The sequence below is a fragment of the Geotrypetes seraphini genome, chromosome 1 (genome assembly GCF_902459505.1).
Source record: "Geotrypetes seraphini chromosome 1, aGeoSer1.1, whole genome shotgun sequence".
In the NCBI taxonomy this organism is placed as follows: Eukaryota; Metazoa; Chordata; class Amphibia; order Gymnophiona; family Dermophiidae; genus Geotrypetes; species Geotrypetes seraphini.
Window position 1 is genome coordinate 14658964 of NC_047084.1, and position 19752 is coordinate 14678715.

At 44.2% G+C, this 19752-nt stretch overlaps 1 protein-coding gene and 2 non-coding genes across 3 annotated transcripts; all 3 read right to left on the minus strand.

Moving 5' to 3' along the window:
• Positions 1 to 8310: 8310 nt before the first annotated feature.
• LOC117349326 (cytochrome c oxidase subunit 7C, mitochondrial) lies at positions 8311 to 16531 on the minus strand. Its single transcript, XM_033922681.1, has 3 exons — positions 16358 to 16531; positions 13458 to 13579; positions 8311 to 8428 (listed from the first exon to the last, which is right to left on the minus strand). The coding sequence occupies exons 1-2, from the start codon at positions 16430 to 16432 to the stop codon at positions 13463 to 13465; spliced, it is 192 nt and encodes a 63-aa protein (XP_033778572.1). The 5' UTR covers positions 16433 to 16531; the 3' UTR covers positions 8311 to 8428; positions 13458 to 13462.
• Positions 8549 to 8610, minus strand: LOC117352834. Its single transcript, XR_004537886.1, has one exon. It is a non-coding gene; the product is annotated as a small nucleolar RNA Z39 (small nucleolar RNA).
• Positions 15452 to 15515, minus strand: LOC117352833. The gene has a single exon (XR_004537885.1). It is a non-coding gene; the product is annotated as a small nucleolar RNA Z39 (small nucleolar RNA).
• Positions 16532 to 19752: the final 3221 nt, after the last annotated feature.

Genomic DNA, 19752 nt, shown 5'->3' on the forward strand with positions numbered 1-19752 from the left:
GTTTGAGGACGTCCCAACTTGTTCGGATCAAAGGAGACGAAAAGTTGAGGAACAGTTCTGTGTGGTTTGGTGCGTTCCAAATAGAAAGCCAAAGCACAAGTATGAAGAGCTGATTCTCCAGGATGAGAATGAGGCTTTGGAAAGAACACTGGAAGAACAATGGAATGGTTGAGATGAAATTCCGAGACAACTTTAGGAAGGAACTTCGGATGAGTGCGAAGAACCACCTTGTCATGATGGAACACTGTAAAAGGTGGATCTGCAACCAATGCCTGGAGCTCACTGACTCGACGAGCAGAAGTGAGGCCAATGAGAAACACCATTTTCCAAGTGAGATACTTTAGATGAGCCTTGTCAATTGGTTCAAATTGAGGTTTCATAAGCTGAGAAAGAACAATATTGAGGTCCCAAACCACTGGAGGCAGTTTGAGAGGAGGATTGACGTGGAAAAGTCCTTTCATGAATCTGGAAACCATCGGATGAGCAGACAGAGGTTTCCCTTGAAGAGGCTGATGGAAAGCAACAATTGCACTAAAGTGGACTCGTATTGAAGTAGACTTGAGGCCAGAATGAGAAAGGTGCAAAAGATAGTCCAAAACTGAAGATAAGGAGGAGTGTTGAGGCTCCTAATGAGAAAAACACCAAGCAGAAAATCTAGTCCATTTTTGGTGATAGCATTGTCTAGTAGCAGGCTTCCGTGAAGCTTCCAAAACATCCCGCACAGCTTGAGAAAACTGGAGAGGAGCTATGTTGAGAGGAACCAAGCTGTCAGGTGTAGAGACTGCAGGTTGGGATGAAGCAGAGATCCCTGATGCTGCGTAAGCAGCGAGGGAAAAACTGGTAGAAGGTAAGGCTCCCTGCTGCTGAGTTGAAGTAGAAGGGAGTACCAAGGTTGTCTGGGCCACCGAGGAGCAATCAGAATCATGGTGGCATGGTCGGACTTCAGCTTGACTAGTCCTTTGAATGAGAGGAAATGGAGGAAACGCATATAGAGATTCGTCCAGTCCAGAAGAAAAGCATTTGCCTCGAGGCGATGAGGAGTGCAGATCCTGGAGCAGAACTGAGGCAGTTTGAAGTTGTGGTGGGCTGCAAAGAGGTCTATCTAAGGCATTCCCCACAGAGAGAAAATGTGATGAAGGGGCGTGGAATGGAGAGTCCATTCGTGAGGCTGCAGAAGACGACTCAAGTTGTCCGCTAAGGTATTGTCCGCCCCCCTGAATGTAGACAGCTTTGAGGAAGGTGTTGTGGCGAATTGCCCAATCCCAAACTTTCAGAGCTTCCTGACAGAGGGAGGCCGATCCCGTGCCTCCCTGTTTATTGACATAATATAGAGCGACCTGGTTGTCCGTGCGAATGAGGACTACACGGTCATGAAGCAGATGTTGAAAAGCATTGAGAGCACTGAAAATCGCCGAGTTCCAGGAGATTGATGTGGCACTGGCGATCTGTATTGGTCCAATAGCCTTGAGTGTGGGGACCATCCAGATGAGCCCCCCAAGCGTAAGTCGAAGAGTTGGTCATGAGAACCTTCTAATGGGGGGAGAGGGGGGCGTGTGAAACAGTAAGCCTCTGGATAGATTGGAAGAGAGCATCCACCAGCGAAGAGACTGTGTCAGAGCAGGAGTGACCTGGATGTGTCGAGACAGAGGGTCGGAAACCTGCATCCATTGAGATGCCAGGATCCACTGAGGAATTCTGAGGTGAAGTCTGGCAAAAGGAGTCACGTGTACTGTAGAGGCCATGTGGCCCAGAAGGACCATCATGTGTCTCACCGAGATGGATGGACGAGATGACACCGAATGACAAAGGCGGAGAAGAGCTTCCAGATGCTGCTGAGGGAGGAATGCTCTGAGTTGGATAGTATCCAGAACAGCTCCGATGAATGGAAGAGTCCGAGAAGGGTGAAGATGGGATTTTGGAAAGTTGATCTCAAATCCCAGACTCTGCAGGAACCAGATAGTCCGCTGGGTCGCCAGGACGACTCCCTGAGACGTGGAATCCTTGATGAGCCAGTCGTCCAGGTAGGGAAACACTTGAAGACCATGGTTCCTGAGCGCTGCGGCCACCACTACCAGGCACTTGGTGAAGACTCTGGGTGACGAGGCCAGGCCGAAAGGGAGAACCCTGTATTGAAAGTGCAGATTTCCCACCCGAAATCCGAGGCATTGACGGGAGGCCGGATGGATGGGAATGTGAGTGTAGGCGTCCTTGAGATCCAGAGAGCATAACCAGTCATCCTGCTCGAGGAGGGGATACAGAGATGCTAGGGTCAGCATGCAAAACTTTTCTTTGATCAGAAACTTGTTGACCATCCTGAGATCCAAAATAGGACGCAGATCCCCCGTCTTCTTCGGAACAAAGAAGTACCGGGAGTAAAACCCCTTGTTGTGCTGAGCCAAAGGAACTGGCTCGATAGCTCGGAGCTACAACAAAGCCTGAGCTTCCTGAAGAAGAAGGGCGGTCTGGGCAGAGGTGGAAGGATACTCTAATGGAAGATGTTCTGGAGGAACTTGATGGAATTGAAGAGAGTATCCCTCCCTTACGATGGAAAGGACCCAGAGGTCAGAGGTAATAGTCATCCATCGATAGTAAAAATGATGGAGACGACCTCCGATAGGGGGAAAAACGGGGAAGGGCAGAACGACTGACGTTATGCTCTCCAGAAGACAGTCAAAAAGGCTGAGGAACCTTGGGCACAGCAGGTGGTTGAAGCTTCTGCTGCTTCTGGGGATGCTGCCTCTTGACAGGCTGACGTGTGGCAGGAGCCTGTTTTGGTGGAAAACGCCTTTGGTAAATCAGAGGCAGGCGTGAAGGACAAGGAGGAGCAGACTTAGGCTTAGGACGGAGAATAGACTGGAAAGACTTCTCGTGGTCCGAAAGCTTCTTGGTTGCTGCCTCTATGGACTCATCAAAGAGGTCAGTGCCAGCATAAGGGACATTATACAGCTGGTCCTGTAGATTAGGTTCCATGTTGATGGTCCTGAGCCACGCCAGGCGTCACATGGCTACCGAGCAAGCAGTAGCCCGAGCAGACACCTCAAAGGCATCATATGAGGACTGAAGCAATTGTAGCCGAAGTTGGGACAATGAGGCCAGAACCTCCTGGAATTCAAAATGAGCCCGAGGATCCAAGTAGGCCATGAATTTGGGGAGGATGGACAGAAAAAACTATGTAATGAAATGAAAATTATAGATGAGGACTCTGGAGGTCATCATAGAATTCTGGTAAATTCGACGACCAAATCTGTCCATCGTCTTGCCCTCTCTGCCCGGTGGAACAGTGGCATATACTTGAGAAGGGTGAGACCGCTTCAATGAAGATTCCACTAGAAGGGATTGATGGGATAGTTGAGCACCATCAAACCCCTTATGATGAACCGTCCGGTACCTGGAGTCCAACTTTCCTGGAACAGCTGGGATGGAATAGGGGGTTTCCAGACAGCGGACAAAGGTCTGATCCAGTAGCTTATGAAGAGGAAGCTTGAGGGATTCAGCAGGAGGTTTAGGGAGATGCATGGTCTCGAGGTACTCCTTGGAAAATTTGGACCCAGTGTCCAGTTGAATGTCCAAATCAGCTGCCATCTGACGCAAAAAGGAAGAAAAAGACAGCTGGTCAGCCAAAGCCGGGCCTTGAGAGGGACTCGAGGACGTCGAGGCTTCCGGATCCAATGAGGACGGGGATCTGGATGGGGAAAAAGACCCCACCATGTCCTCGAGATCTGGTAGTGGAGGAGACGAAGTAGCCGGTGGGGAATACTGAAGAAAAGGCTGCTTCCGATGAGGCGAGGCATGCCTGGATGAGTGCTTCGAAGAATGTCTTGATCGATGATGCGAGCTGTGTCTCGAAGCAGGCCTCGACAAACGAGGCGAATGTGTCTTCGCCGAGGCCCCCAGAGAGTGGATGGGGCTGGAAGCGGTGTCTCGAAGCAGAGGTGGTTGGCTGGAAGAACCACGAGGTACTCGCAAAGACTCTACTCCTTGCATCGAGTGAATCGGTTCCAATGGAGGCATGGGCAAAGACTCTGCTCCTTGCGATGCATGCATCGATGCCAGACCAGACACTCGCAGAGACTCTGCTCCCTGTAGAGAGTGTGTGTACGGCTGAGGCACAGGAGGCGGCTCGACCTCCGCATGCTCAGGCTGGATTTGAGAGAGAAGCTTCGGCCCCATTGTTGTAAAGAGCTGAATGAATTGCTTCTCTAGTAAGGTCTGGAACGAAGCCGGCAAGGATGGATCCGCTTCAGCAACGGGACCACCTGCACGGGCTTCGTGCTCCCTTGAGGCAGTGTGAGAGTGCTTGGACTTAGAAGCCTTGGGCACTTTGAGCACCACCGGGGGAATGGGCTGCTGCGCTATCTGACCTGAAGAGACAGAGGAAGGCACCGCAGCCTGCGTCAAAGACGGAGCCAGTACAAATGAGGCAGGTTGATGAGGCTCGGAGTAGAAGATGTGGAAGCCTGGAGAGCCTCGGGTGAGGTCGATGGTGAAGCACCCTTCGATGACAAAAGCTCCATCGAAGACTCCATGCTGAAAAGCTGCTCCCACAAGATGCAACGACGCTTGAAAGCACGGGCTGTAAGTGTTGAGCAAGGCCGGCACGATTTCGGGAGGTGTTGAGGCCCAGGACACCGAAGACAGCGTCAATGAGGGTCCATCAGTGAAATCGCACGTTGGCACTTGGAACACTTCTTAAAACCGGTCGCAGGCTGGGACATAGGCCGAAAAAGCTCCGCCTCAAGATCGAAGCCGCGGGGCTGCAGCCACGTGGCCTGCCCGGTTGGACGGATGGAATAAATTTTTTTTTTTAAAAAACAAGAAAACACGATGAAAATCAGCGATTCCGAGAAAATTTACCCAAAACCGCGGACTTAAGAAGGCACAAGTGAAAATACTTCACGCAGAGTCGAAGACGGACTTCTCGGAAAAGAACTGAGATGCGCCCTGCGCTGGGCAGGAAGTACTCGCGCATGCGTGGTGCGGGTGACTCGAAACTTCGAGTTTCTTCAAGCAAGTCTGCTTGTGAGGCGTCCGCATCGGGGCTCTGTTGGATCACATCACCCACTAGTGAGAATACCTGCCTGCTTGTCCTGGGATAGAAACAAGACACCTTATCCCTCTATTCTGTAACCATCGCCAGTTACAGATTAGCACTTGCCTGATAGAGGGATTCCTTCCTATCAGTTGATCGTGGCAAGGGGATCCCCAATCAGCTGAGCCAGCAGGCTTACCCAAAGCTGCGGATTTGGAGAGCCCTGCCCACTCATCTGATCAGAGGGAAAATAGCCCTGCTGCGATCAGCTGCAGCAGGGGACTCCCTGACAAGTACCCCCTGCAATCCTCCCCCCCCCCCCCACTGAAGCTACATTGGCAGGAGGGATACCCATTCCCTCATGCCACCACCTATCCCCAGAAAGTAGTCCGGCAGATACCCACTACCTCCTGCTGGAGCACCTGACACCCCCCAACCAGTGATACCCCTGAACTGCCCCTGGCTTCCCCACAAACTCTAGACCCCCACCCTGTACCCCTGACAGATTGGCCAGGCTTAAACCACACCCTTTCCATCCCATCCCAGGCTGCACCAGGAAGGAGGCCTAAGCCCGACCTCTCTCCAGCCATCTATGCCCTCCTCCCATTGTGCCAGGACCCTCATGCCTGTGCCCCCACACCATTAAAAAAAATTAGGAGGGATGTTCACTCCCTTCTGCCACAGGGCCAAGACACCCCCTCTGACGCTCCCTACCCCTACCTGTACTTTTTTTTGAAGTTCGGAAGGAGGGATGCTCACTCCCTCCTGCCAGCAGAGTTACCTCTTCAAAATGGTGGACCTTCCCCTTCGCGGTGCATCCTGAGATGCATTGGAAGGGACCTAAGGTCCTGATTGGTTCAGGAGCCTAAAGCCCTACCAAATCAGGACCTTAGGCCTATCCCAAAATGCACCATGAAGGGGAAGGCCCACTATTTTGAAGAGGAGGGCTGCCGGCAGAAAGAAGTGGGTATCCCTACTGCTGGTCTTCAATTTCAAGGTACAGGGGTGGGGTGTCAGAGGGATGTCCCACTAGGCCTTCAATTTTAAGATAGGTGGGTTAGGGGGTTCTCGGCATCAGGCTTGACCCCTCCCCCACCAGGAAAAAGTGGTCACCCCTCCTGCTGATTTTTTTTAAGTACGACAGTTAGTCTCTGAACAGGGGTAGTGACTTTATTTTAAATTGACAGATATTGTGCATGTGTAACACACAACAGCTACACCCATGAAAAAAGCAGCCTCTAGTTTCCCTGCCTGCTGGTTCAGCTGATCAGTGCAGGGGAATCCCCGATCAGATGAGCCGGCAGCCATCCTGATCAGCTGAACAGACAGGCTGGGAGGGAGAGCTGGAGCTGCTTTTTCTTTTTGACAGGGCAGGTAAGAGGAGGAGCTATGCTAGCGCTTGCTCTTCTGCGCAAACACTAGGCACAGTTCTCCCTCCTTTTACCAGTAATTCTCCGCATATATTATATGCATATAATTTGCATGCTATTGTGCTAAGTATCGTTAGTAAAAGAAAATCACTCCCACCACAGTAATTTTTACCTCGGTGTTAAATCTTTGTGCATCTGGGCCCAGTTTTTATCTGCTGACATTTTACTACGTTTAATAATGTGACTGTTGGCAGATTGGATGGATCATGCCGGTCTTTATCATTTACTACTGTATGTATAATAAGTAAACTGCTTTGATTGTACCACAGAAAGCAGTACATCAAATCCATTACCCTTACCCTCAGAAAGAAGTTATATAGCAACTCTTCTTCCATAGGGAGTGCTCTGAGGAAAGTAATAAAGCAGGTTTGATTTTCTGAACAGGAGTAATCTCTGTGTATGTGTTGGGGGGTGGGGGTGGGGGCGTTGGTATGAAAGTTCTGGAATAGACGACACAGGGACAAATTTTCCTCCGTTCCCGCAGGAACTCATGTTCCTGTCCCTGCCCCATTCTTGCAAGCTCTGTCCTCATCTGCACTTTAAAATCATAAGTGTTTGAGGCTTGTGAGGTTAAGACAGAGCTTACAGGAATGGGGCAGGGACTGGGACAAAACTCACAGGGACAGGGAAATTGAGTTCCTGCAGAGATGAGGAACAATTTGTCCCTGTGTCATTCTCTAGTTCTGGGGAGGGCAAGGCAGCTCATGCTGCTCTTTATTTTGGTAGAAGAAACTGCTATATTAACTCAAATCACTTCAGTCAGGGTAGAAAACATGCGAGAAGACAGAACCAGATGACCCAGCTCCATCAGTTGCTTTGTTATTAATATTCAACTATGTGAGATGCCAGATCACAGGGTGGGGTACTGGATGAAGGGAAGTTGGATATGGGGTGAGACAAGACACAAAAGGGAAATGCTAGAAAGATGGATAGGTCAACTGGAATGGTCTAAGATCTTAAATGTGGGAATAAAGTTAACCTAAGAGAACATGCCTAACACAATATTCACTTCCAATTTCTCTCATAATCCCATGACAATCTTTAAAATAGTATATCAAGATTCACTATATAAGATATACTGGATCAGTAGCATGGAATGTTGCTACTCTTTGGGTTTTGGCCAGGTACTAGTGACCTGAATTGGCCACTGTGAGAACAGGCTACTGAGTTTGATGGACCTTTGGTCTGACCCAGTAAGGCTATTCTTAGGTTAAGTAGTTTTTATATGATTCTGTTTGGAGTATAAAAACTAATATTAGGGACCTGATATGTTCTTAACTTACTTTTATATACCTCAACAACCTTACAGTTAAGGGTGGTATACAAATGGTTTTAATTACTGTATTTTTCACTCTATAAGACACACCTGACCATAAGATACACCTAGCTATAGAGGAGGAAAAACCAAGAAAAAAAAATTCTATTGTACCCTGTCCCACCGCCCTGCCCTGTACCTTGTTCCCCCTGATGGTCTAATGACAGCCAATGGAGAAAGCTCGCGCCTGCCTTGTGCCGCAAGAGATCAGGAGGCAGAGCGAGAGAAGGGCAGGAACGCTGGACTGCTGAGATTTAAAAAAAGGTACCAGGGTGTGTGTGTGTTATATTTGCTCCAAAAGACCGCACCCTTATTTCCACCCACTTTTTTGGGGGAAAAAAGTGCGTCTTATGGAACGAAAAATACAATAGTTTATTAATGCTAATAATTTTATCGTATGTAACCTGTGCAGTACTGTGCATGCAGCGGGCTATAAGTCTTTTAAATAAATACTACTTTTAATAATGAAAATGTGGTAAAAAGTCATAAGCAGTATAAGGTTTAAAAAATAAATAAATAATAAAATTCCAGAGTCGTAAGAGTTACGGATTCATTTTATTTACAAACACATCCAGTGTGACAAACAAGTCCAATAGATCTGAATCCTCTTCATAAACCCAGAACATTGTAAGGGAAAATGTTTTATCGCATAATCTGTCAAAAAAAAAAACAACAACATATAATGAGTCATGCTTATAAAACACATCTGTGCACATTTGTTAAATTCTCTTTCAATTAAACCTCACGTGTTAAAAATCACTAAATCATTAATGGCGCATCAGAAAGCGTTTACAGTATCATGGTTTTTCATACTGTTATTTCCACATCATATGCACCAATGAAAGCAAAATATTTTGTTACTAAATATATTCTTCAAAGCAGAAGGTCATGTTGAGTTTTCACAAAACAAACTACCCCACAGACTCAGAAGTAATCTAAGAAAATATTTCTTTACACAAAAAGTGGTGAATGTGTGGAACAGCCTCCAAGTATAGATGATAAGACATCAAGGTCAGTTATTTGACTTCAAGAAAGAATGGGACAAGAACAGAGGATCACAAAAAGAGAAAGGAATTGGAGAGCTGAACAAGTGGTGTGAATGGGCAGACTGAAGAAGCTGCATTGTTTTAGGCCATCTTATTTCATGCTTCTAAATGATAACACAACCACATCATTATTAAACTGAAAATCATCACTGGAACAGACAACTCAAAAATAACTCTTTCAAAAGGTATGTTTGCTGTCCAGTGTAATTTGAAACGTGAATACAGTGCTTGGCAGATTTTTATGGTCTGTGTCCTGCATATGACAAGATGGTTTGAATCAGTGGAGTAGGCTTCAACAGTAGTTGGAACTCCAGTAGTAGTTGGAATCTAAGGACAGTACTGGGTGAACTTCTACAGCCTATATCCCAGAAAATGTCAAAGACAGACAATTTAATCATGAATTAATAGTGTGTGTGACTGTTGGGCAGACTGAATGTTCTTGTCTTTTATCTGTTGTCATTTACTATATAATCCATATGTTAACACACAAATTTAAAAGGTGCGCTAATGTGCCCAGTTATTCACAGCCCAGCAATAGGAAATCGCTCTCAACCTGGCTTTTGTCGTCAAGATGTCCAGAGCTTTGTACATCCTGCCCCAAATCAAGATGAATGGAAATAAACCCTCTCCTCCAGCACAGCTCCGTTTCATCTATGTGCAGCAGGTAGCTATCAGTATTCTTTTAGCAAACTGTCTCCATATCTAAGCCCTTGGATCTATTATTGCCTACTGTACAATATTTGCACTCATATTTACATGTTCCTTTTTAGCAAGTCATGCAACCTGCAGGTATCTTTTGGTGGAACCAAATTATACTCCATCCAGTTTGAATGCATTTTCAAGTCCTTCAGAGCTCTACATCCATATGTCACTATGATGATCTTGTAATCCGTGTGAAAAAGACTGCTTATGAAGATCTCATCTCTTCAGGCAGGAATTGCCAAAGACGACAAAAAAAAGCTTATTGGTCTCCCAGAAGACAGTCCAGATGTAGCACCCTGCTTGTTTGCTTGTACCTCACAGGACTAGGCAGCTTAACTTGTTGAGAAAAAAAGTGAAACTATCTGTAGCAAGAAGCATGGCACTATGCACACACTAAATCTATTATTATACATAGTTCTCTAAAACAGAAGGTCTGGAATAGAGGTCTGCACGGGGATTGCGAGAATCTCGCAGGGATCCTCCCCCCCCCCCCCCCCAGGCTCACAGGACTCCTGCGGGGATGGAACCAGGATCCCCGAGGACTGGAAAGTGAATTGGTAGAAAATAGACAAAAGCAGAAACATGGACCAAGATGATGGAAAAACAAAATGTCCCACCAGCTACAGCAAGGGAGATGTTCATTTTGAGGGGGGGGGGGCTAAGCTCAAAGTGGGAGGCCCAGCCCCCTCTTATGATTATGCCACCAATTGTGTTTAGTACAAAATGAAGTACTTGCTGAGTTTGTTTTCGGGTTTCCAGTTCAGTTTTGGTACATTTTTCTTATGCAATCATTGTCCTGAAAAGTGCCTCTCTCAATTTTGCTTTAAATTATTTTGATGCTGTATTGCATGGGTATCAAAGTCCCTCCTCGAGGGCCGCAATCCAGTTGGGTTTTCAGGATTTCCCCAATGAATAGGCATGAGATCTATTTGCATGCACTGCTTTCATTGTATGCTAACAGATCTCATGCCTATACATTGGGGAAATCCTGAAAACCCAACTGGATTGCGGCCCTCAAAGAGGGACTTTGACACCCCTGCTGTATTGTTTGATTCTTTACTCATTGCTGTATTAAAAACTATTTGTGGATCTTGGAAGGACCTCTCAAAGTTACCTATGCCAGATGGAGGAACCAGGTTTGTTTGCTCTACAGATATGAGCTTTATTTTGCCAAAACACCCAACTCTTTTATTTCTTTTAACAAGAAATGGTCAACCCTACAGTCATATGACCTAATATGTTTTAATTCTTTCCGGTGATATGTGCATCTCTTATTTCTGTTTACTGTTATTTGTTTATATTGTATTTTATTGTTGGTTTAAATAAACTAAGACTTTAAAAAAAATCTAAACTGTCAGAAGTAATTGCTGCTTTTTATGGAGACAGGTAACTTTTAAGGGGGGCTGGGCGGGGACAGTGGGGATTCCAGTGGGGACGAGTAGGATGGGATTTCTGTCCCCGCACAACTCTAGTCAATATCCTCCAGACACACTGCCTTGAGGGATTCCAAGATCAAATTCAAGTCCTCAAGAGATGGCCCAATATACATGGTACCCTCAGCAAACTCACCAATTGCTTGTATGTTAACAGGGAGACTCCTGGTATGGCACCCCTATAAAAAGATGTTGCAGTGTACTACAATGGAGTTAAATGCCAGATCCCTCTCAAGACCAGGCTGCAGAAAAGTCTAAAATGGCCAGGATCTGAATGCTCCTTGGGAAAATATGCCTCTCCCTACCTCAGGTGTAAAAAATCCTTCTGATCCTATCATATGCCAAGGTGGAAAAAAACCTTCCAGCTTTCAATCACTGGGGAGACCATCACCAACTTATTTAGTCTTACTCTTTCAAGAACCAGGCCATTAGCAAATATGAAAATGGGTCTTCTATATCTATCAGTTCATGGCCCGACTCAAGGAAACAAAAGCAGCTCCACTACTTCTAACTTCTTCAGACCCCCATTCCAGGGGCATCTTGGTTAACTAAGAATTACTGTAGTACCCTATTAAGGGCTTGAAGAAAAACATACAGTTATAAGGGGTTGCTAAAAAGTTTTCAGCCCAACCAATAAGGGAATGATGTGGAACTATGAAAATTACAAGTTGTTCCACATATTCACCCCTAAGGTCATCACACTTGGCACACTGCGTCTGAAGTTTCTGTAACCCTTCTAAAAAAATACTCTGATGTCTGGTCACTGAAATGTTGCGCTGCTGATGCAATCATCTCCGAATCACTCAAAACTCTTAAGGTTTGGAAATGGAAAATAGATAGAGCAAGATCTGGCGAGTAGGGTGGATGGTCTATGCACTAAAACCCCAATTACATTAAAATATCCATCACTTTGCCAGCCTCTTGAGCAGGTGCACTGTCTTGCATAAACAGAACTCCTTTCCAAAGCTTCCCTTCTCCTTTCAATGCCTCCTTTAATCGGCACACAGCAAGTTACAGTAGTATTTTGCATTAACTGTTTGGGCCCTTAGAAGGTAGCAACACCTTCCTGATCCCAAAATACTGTGGCCATGACCTTCCTCCTGACTTCTGGGTCCTGATTTTTCTTGACCTTGGAGAACCTGAGTGCCACCATTGCATGGACTATTGCTTTATCTCAGGATCATAGTGGTGTAATCATATTTCATCAACAGTAACTAGTCATTCCAAAACGTTGGCACAGTTTGCTGAAAATGCTGCAAAATCAACTTGGAAGTATCCACTCGATGTCATTTCTTGTCAGCATTCAAACATTTGGGCACCCATTTGGTTGGCAGCTTCTACATACCCAACACATTCCCTGGATATCTTTAGTGTCTTAGCAATTGTTTTAGCCGATATTCGCCAATGTGCCAAAATCAGGTCATGGACAGGGTCAACAGTTTCAGGAGTTGACACCGTTTGAGGCCTCCTTCCGGGCCATGATGCATCTTCAGGTTTCAAACTCCATGCTAAAAGTTTGCACACCACTTCACTGTGGAGTATGATGGACATTTGTCATTCAATGTTTGCATCATACATTCATGGATTTCCTTTGGAGTTTTCTTCTGCAGGAATAGGAACTTCATGACAGCTCAGAGTTCCACACTTTTCCTTGAAGAATGATCTGAAAAATATCAAAACATTACAATTCTGCAAACTGGCTCTCTGGAGTCACCACTGCAGGCTCAGCCTAGTGGCCTTCAATAGATGAATCCTCTCATTGTAGTCCTCATGCCTCAGGAACCAATTGGTTAGGAGGATCATCTCTATAAATCATAGTTGCTGCATATAATCCTGGGAGGATGGAATAGGCAGGTCTAAAATCCCAGCATCTGTGCCTGGAGCTTCTCTGTGTCAGAAAGAAAAACTGTGGTCTATCAAGAATTGAAAACCATGTACAGATATTCTAGGGTACTGAACTAGAAGTAATCTGCTCTTGGCCTAGTTAACAACACATCCTAATTCTTCTAGGAGTGTGATAACACTGACTACTGCTAGCCTGCTTTCTCTTTCCAACTTCAACCACACTAGCCACTTGTAGAGAAGGGTGCTGTTATATCCCTAACCCCTTTTCCTACAGCACAGAGAGTGATAGCAAGGATAAGGAAGGGTAATCAGAAATACAACTCGTTCTGTTTAACTCTTCTTTATTGTTACTTTTTTTCTTTTGGTTCATTTTTACTTTTCTCTCCTTATCTTTCAATTTATATCTCATTATTATTGGTTCACCTTATAATTGTTAAACGAGTTGAGCTTCATTTTTATGAAGATGAACCGGTCTATAAATTTAAGGTTTAGCTTAGTTTAAAAGGTATCAGAAGACTGCGAGAATAGCTTCTAATTCTAAACCAAAATCAAGAGATCAAAACATTACTCTTAAAACAGTTTCATGGTATTAGCAAACCTGCCTCAGATTCCCTAAGCTAAATGAAATACCCAATTATAATAAATATTTTAACTTGCCTCAATCATTTTTTCAACAGCTGATGTCGGACAATAAGAAAGGGCAAGGCAAATCCACTCCCAAAGAATGCAGTCATCAATGCCAATAATCGCCATTTGTTTTCCACTGAGAATGGAATATTCTAAATATCAAAATAAGATATATTAGAGAAATCACATAGGTAATTTTTTTAACATTAAAATAACTTAATATTTTATTTGCTGGGTAGGAGAGCCCTGGAATAAAGAAGAAGAACCCAGTGCTATGTTGGGTCTTCATCTTTGTGGCTGGACTAACTGTATTGAATCCTTTTGGCTTCTCTATATTTGGAAAGACCATTGCCCCATCCCACTTTTGTGATTTTGATTTCATTTGACCACATTAAATTTCTTCTGTCATTTGAATGCCCAGACTTCTAGTTTCCTAAAGTCTTCTTACTATTTTTCACAGTCCTCATGTATTTTGAGAACTTTTGAGTAGTCTTGTATCATTTGTAAATGTGATCACCTCACTTGATCCAATTTCCAGATCATTTATAGATATATTTTATAAATACAGCACTTCACTATTTACCCTCCTCTACTGTAAAAATTGCCATTTAACCGTTTTCTGTCCAATACCCAATTCCTAATCCAAGACAGAAAATTGCTTCTATCCCATGACTCTTTAATTTTCTCAGGAATCGAGTCTTTCCTGAGAAACTGTCAAAAGCTTTTTGAAAATCTAGATATACTACATCAACCGGCTCACCTCCCCAGGTTTATTCATACCTTCAAAGACGTCAAGCAAATTGGTGAGGCAAGAAGACCTCCCTAGGCTGAACCCATGCTGACTCTGTCCCATTTTGTCTGTGTGTACCACAAGTCAGGCTTACCGGTTTAATTTCCCAGATCTCCCCTGGAATCCTTTTTAAAAATTGGCATAACATTGGCCACCCTCCAATCTTCAGGTACTACAATTTTAGTGACAGGTTACAGATCACTAACATCATATAAGCAATTTCATGTTTATCACTCTTTTAACTTGTCCAACATAGTACGTCTTCCAGGTTCACAGAGATTTCTTTCAGTTCCTCCACATCAGCTCTTGAAAACCATTTCCAGTTCAATTAGATCTCTTGTTCCATAAAAAAACAAAACAAAGCTTTCAACCAATCAGTCTCTCCACTATGGCCTTATTCTCCCTGAGCGCATCTTTTGCTCCTTGATCATCGAATGGTCCCATGGATTCCCTCACAGGTTTTCTGCTTCTGATATACCTAAAAAAATTGTTACTATGAGATTCTGTCTCTTTGGCAAGTCTCTCTTCATATTCTTTTTTTTAGCTTTCTTTATCAATGCTTTGCATCTAACTTGCCACTGCTTATATCTCCTCTTATTTTCTTCCTTTGGATCCTTTTTCCATTCTTTAAAGGATGTTTTGTTGGCTCTAATAGCCTCTTTCACATCACCTTTTAACAGTACTGGCTCTCATTTTCTCTTCTTTCCACCTCTGTTAATACATGGAATATATTGTGGGCTTCCACAATGGTATTTTTAAATAAAATCCATGCCTGGTTTGCAGTCTTAACCTATGCCACCGATCCTTTTAACCATTTTCCAGATTCACTGCTGGAAGAGGGTGAAAATCATCTCTCACTCTTCACAGGCACCTCAACCCAAAGAGATCCCCATCAGGAGAAAAAGGCAGAGTAAAAAGAAAGAGACATGGAATCCTCCAAATATTCTCTCTTTTTCCTTCTGTGCAAAGAGCAAGTTCAACTCTATTCTAACCAGTTCCATCGGCAGAGGAGCTCATGGAACTGCACGGTGTGCTTCACCATCCACAGGAGAGAAGAATGCTGGGCATTTTGCGGGTGCATCCTCAAAATTACTGTCTTTCTCTCTGGATATAAACCACAGATTTTGTACTGTCCTGGTATGTCGCTAAAGAATAATTTAGAACAATTTTTAAAATATTAAGATAGAAGCAACAAATCTTTCCAGGTAATTCATCTGTCTGATTTTGCATGTGGTACATCAGCAAGCGTTTACAGTATCATTGATTTACTCATACTGAAATGTTCACATCATGTGTATCATGCAAAGTTTAAGAACTGCTTCATAAAAGACAGCTTTATTTCAAATCAACTTGGGGTGTTAACTCAGTTAAAGACTGTTTTCAGCCCTGGATATGCTAAAGTGCCCACTGGGTTAACATTGCCAGTATTTTTTTTTTATTTAAGTGACAAACTAAAATTATAAACAGCATATAAAAACACACATTGTTAACACAAAAGTACCATAATCTTGTAAATCTACAATTTTGAGTAAAACGAGGTTTAAAGTATGTGTGGAAAATATCATGTTCTACACACACTCAACATACAGTTTAGAAAAATATCACTCCTGCAAGATTACAGTACTTTTGTATTAACAGCAAAGGCTAATAACAACTTCAAACAAATTTACTGAGCTCAAGAATTCGACTACAATTTCAGCCATGAAAATAAAAACCCTCCCCCACCTTACTCCGCATACAACTATGACCATACAAAAACAAAATAAAATTTATAATGACAAAATGGCAGTTATGACCATTCTCATTCTCCTGAAGCTTTTCCTACGTGCTTAAACTTAGCACGATTTCTTCACCTTGAGTGTAACCGATACAATAACTGTAGTGTATACCAAATCCACTAACGGAGATTTCCTAATTTCGTCTCCTCGATTTAAAAAAACCCAAAACTCAAAGGCTTTGCTCCTACGGAAAAGAAACTATTATGTGCCGTAGCTACAAAAGGATTCGCGAGTCTGCTAGAAGGAGACTTCAAGGAGAAAGGAACCATAGGCCAGACCTAACTCAAGAAACAAAATGCCCGATGAGACACTGATCTTAGAGCTAGCCATATCGACAAGCCGCGGCTTCCCGCCTCACTTACCTTGCCCGGTCCCTCCTCATAGTGGGTCCTGCGGAGAGCAGAAGTAGCGAACCTACGCACAGCCTGGGAGAACATGACGGCACCGATCAACGTGCGATCAGCAGAATCTCTCACTACTTCCGGATCCGGCAGGCAGGGTGCAACTTCCCTCAAAGGATCACGGGAGTTTGAGTTCCAACCGCGAAATCTGGTACTCGGAGTGCGCGTTTCTGGAAAATTTGAACTACAAATCCCTGAAGTCACTTGTTCGGCCTGAGCTTTGACCTTTGCATTCATATAAAGGAGCCGTGGGCGGGGTTAAAACTTTGGCGCATGTGTGTTTTGCGTGTAGTTGAGGAAGGTGAAGGTTAAGCATTGTTAGGCACTTATGGTACTTACTTTTTTTTTTAACAATTGGGTTCAATAAACTCAATTCATAATTTGACCTGCCTTTCCTGGATACAGTGAAAAAGTTTAATGGCACCCGTAGAGCTAGTGCCTATATTGAGGGTTCAGCTGAATCTTGTAACCCTGTTGAACTTTCAGCCCTGCGAGAATTGCTGCCTGCATTTCCAGAATTTATAGCCCGTCTTCTGCCTCTTTTCCCTTTATCCAGCATCCGTCTACCTTTTCAAATATCCACGTGCACTGCATTTCATCCACCTTAACCCTTGTATTCATTCCTCGTTCCTCCATCTTCACGATTTGATAATGCTCATTTCTTCCAGTACCTTTCTTGCTTAGTCACCCAACATCAGTTCCCTTCTTCCATCCCCAGCCCTTGTATCATCTGCCTGTTTGTCAGCCCTCCAAGCTACTTTATCCCATCCCTATTTCTTAGCCATCTGTCCTTTCATCCATCCTCAGCCTTGTGATATATTGATGCTTTTTCTTCCAGCCCTACCTGCTTCTAGAATTAGCCTCTTGCTAGCGTGTGTCCCTTTCCATCTTCTCGTGTCCTATCAGCCCCTAGCCCTTGCATTATTAGCTCCTAATCCACTTCCCCCTCCCTACCATCTGCAAGAGGCAACCAGCTTGCCTATTAGTTAATGCAATGGGTTTGAGAACCAGGGAAACAGTTTGATGATTCTCACTGCAGCTCTTTGTGACTGAGCAAATCACAATCCTTCATTGCTGGAGGTACAAAAAGAGATTGTGAGCCCAGTAGGGGCAGACAAAATACCTTCATACCTTCAAGAAATTCCTGAAACAGCCATAACTTCAGAAAAGAAATAAAAACTACATTCTTCAAGAAAATCCTGAAACAGCCCTAACTTCAAACTTACCATCCTTCCCCCCTCCCTCTTCCCGCCACACAGAAACTACATAACCTACTCTTTACCTCTCTAGAAAGGACAAATGTTCTTCCGTTGTAACCCTCCGTTTTTTATCTCTTTTGTAATCCGCCTTGAACTGCAAGGTAATGGCGGAATAGAAATCTCTAATGTAATGTAATATGTAAATCGCTTTGGTTGTATGACAGAAAGGTGATATCCCAGCATCTTCCCCATGTTCAGCATGCCCCCCCAACATTAGCTGGCATATATTCTTTCTTACCCCTCCCCTTGTGGTCCAGTATCTTTCCCTCTCTCTTGAAGGAAATTATAAACCTGTTTTCTGCTGTTATGAATTGTACAGTTGCGGATAGGCAGTGTTGTTACAAATGAGGAATATGGGGGGAGTACAGAGGCCAGCATTCAGAGTTTCTCATTGAAGCTCATTAACCTACAGAAGGGGAGTCTAAAAGGACATTACTGAACACATGCTTTTGCTGAGTGTAGTGATTTACTGTCCCAGATACAGCTGCTAGGAACATTTACTCTCTTCCAGAACAGGAGGTACCAGAGGATATCACTCATTAATGATGGGTAGTTAGCAAGATTTGCAAGTTATGTTACTAATCAGTACTACATGTATCCATTAATTAGCCATGTATGTATTTTCCTTGTATTTTAAACTTTTTCTCAAGCTTCTGTCTCAAAACCCCTCAATTTTGCTTAAAATTGATAGGGATGGACACTTTAGGCCTTTCTTCCCCTGTATCATGCCAGGTTTGTGCTGGATGGTCAGTCAAGGAATGTCCATGTGCCACCAGGCACGTGGAAGAGGGGCAGGAACCTTGTGCTCAGCCTCCTCTGAGGCCTCCTGGGTTGGCAATCCACAGGAGGTTTGATCCAAGGGGAAGAAGCCCTTTCCAGAGCCCTCCAAAGGAGATCTGGCAAATGCAAGCGTGTGAATGCTGCGGAGCCCAGGAGGACCTTCGAGGAGTCCCTGCTGAGTTGTATCTATGTACATTGTACATTATTCAGAATGATGCTGTTCGACTGATCTTTAATTTGAAAAAGTTTGATCATGTCACCCCTTTTTTTCATGAATTGCATTGGTTGCTAGTCGAGGCTTGTATGAAATTTAGATTTCCTCCACTTATGTGGGCTGTGGTAAGCAACCGCCGATTGCATTGAAGGCACGTTCCACCAGAGGTGTGGCTACCTTACGAGCAGAGGCTTGGGTGGTCTACTCTTCATACCTTTACCACGTTCTATACAGTTAGGGAGGATGCTGCTTTTGGGTCCTTAGTATTAAAGGCAGGTTCAGTAGTTCTGCCCTAGACTCAGTGGACTGCTTTGGTATATATCACTGGCATTCAGGACTACTAGACAAATTGCACTATAAAGACAGATTAGTTTCTTACTGGGAACAGAATGGAGAGTTAAATAGTCAGTATGGAAGATTGCAAGCTCTGATGGCCTCTCCCATTGTGTAAACATTTAGGTACACATAAGATTTGAAAATAGCGACTAAGAGGCAGGATCCTGGGGAGATGTTTTGCTGATTGGTCCATAATCGAAAGAATAGACATCTATCTCCCAAACATCCAAATACCTGTGGCTGAGCCATCCAGTGAAGTCTCGATAAACACCCTGTAGGGGATTTTCTAACCTTTCTAAGCTTCATTGGAGATTGCCCTAAAGAAAAAGCCTCAGACTTCCAGCTGCAGGGTTAATTTTTCTGATGCAGAGATTTTGCTGCTGGCACAGGAGATCCAGGCATGCCACACGTGACTGTTTGCTCCTTCAGGGCCAAAGGCTTCAGTGCTTACTCTTAAGGACTAAACTAAACTAAACCTTAAGTTTATATACCGCATCATCTCCACGGATGTGGAGCTCGGCACGGTTTACAAGAACTTAAAATATAGGAAGAGAAGGGAAATAAAAGGTTTACATGAACTTATATATAGAAGAGTAAGGGGGGATAGAATTACATTTTAGCGAAAAGCCAGGTTTTCAGTTGCTTGCGGAATAATTGGAGGGAGCCCAGGTTCCGCAGCGGACAAAGAGTGGGTTACCATTTGTAAGTGTCTCAGTGCAGTCCACCATAACAACATGGAAACTGAGGACTGCAAGTACAAATGGAGG

Excerpts from the sequence above, each read along its gene's own strand:
- LOC117349326 (XM_033922681.1), bottom strand. The coding sequence starts at position 16,432 with ATGTTCTCCCAGGCTGTGCGTAGGTTCGCTACTTCTGCTCTCCGCAGG. Across the intron at positions 13,580-16,357 it reads ATGAGGAGGGACCGGGCAAG|AATATTCCATTCTCAGTGGA; the intron begins GTAAGTGAGGCG and ends TTTGATATTTAG.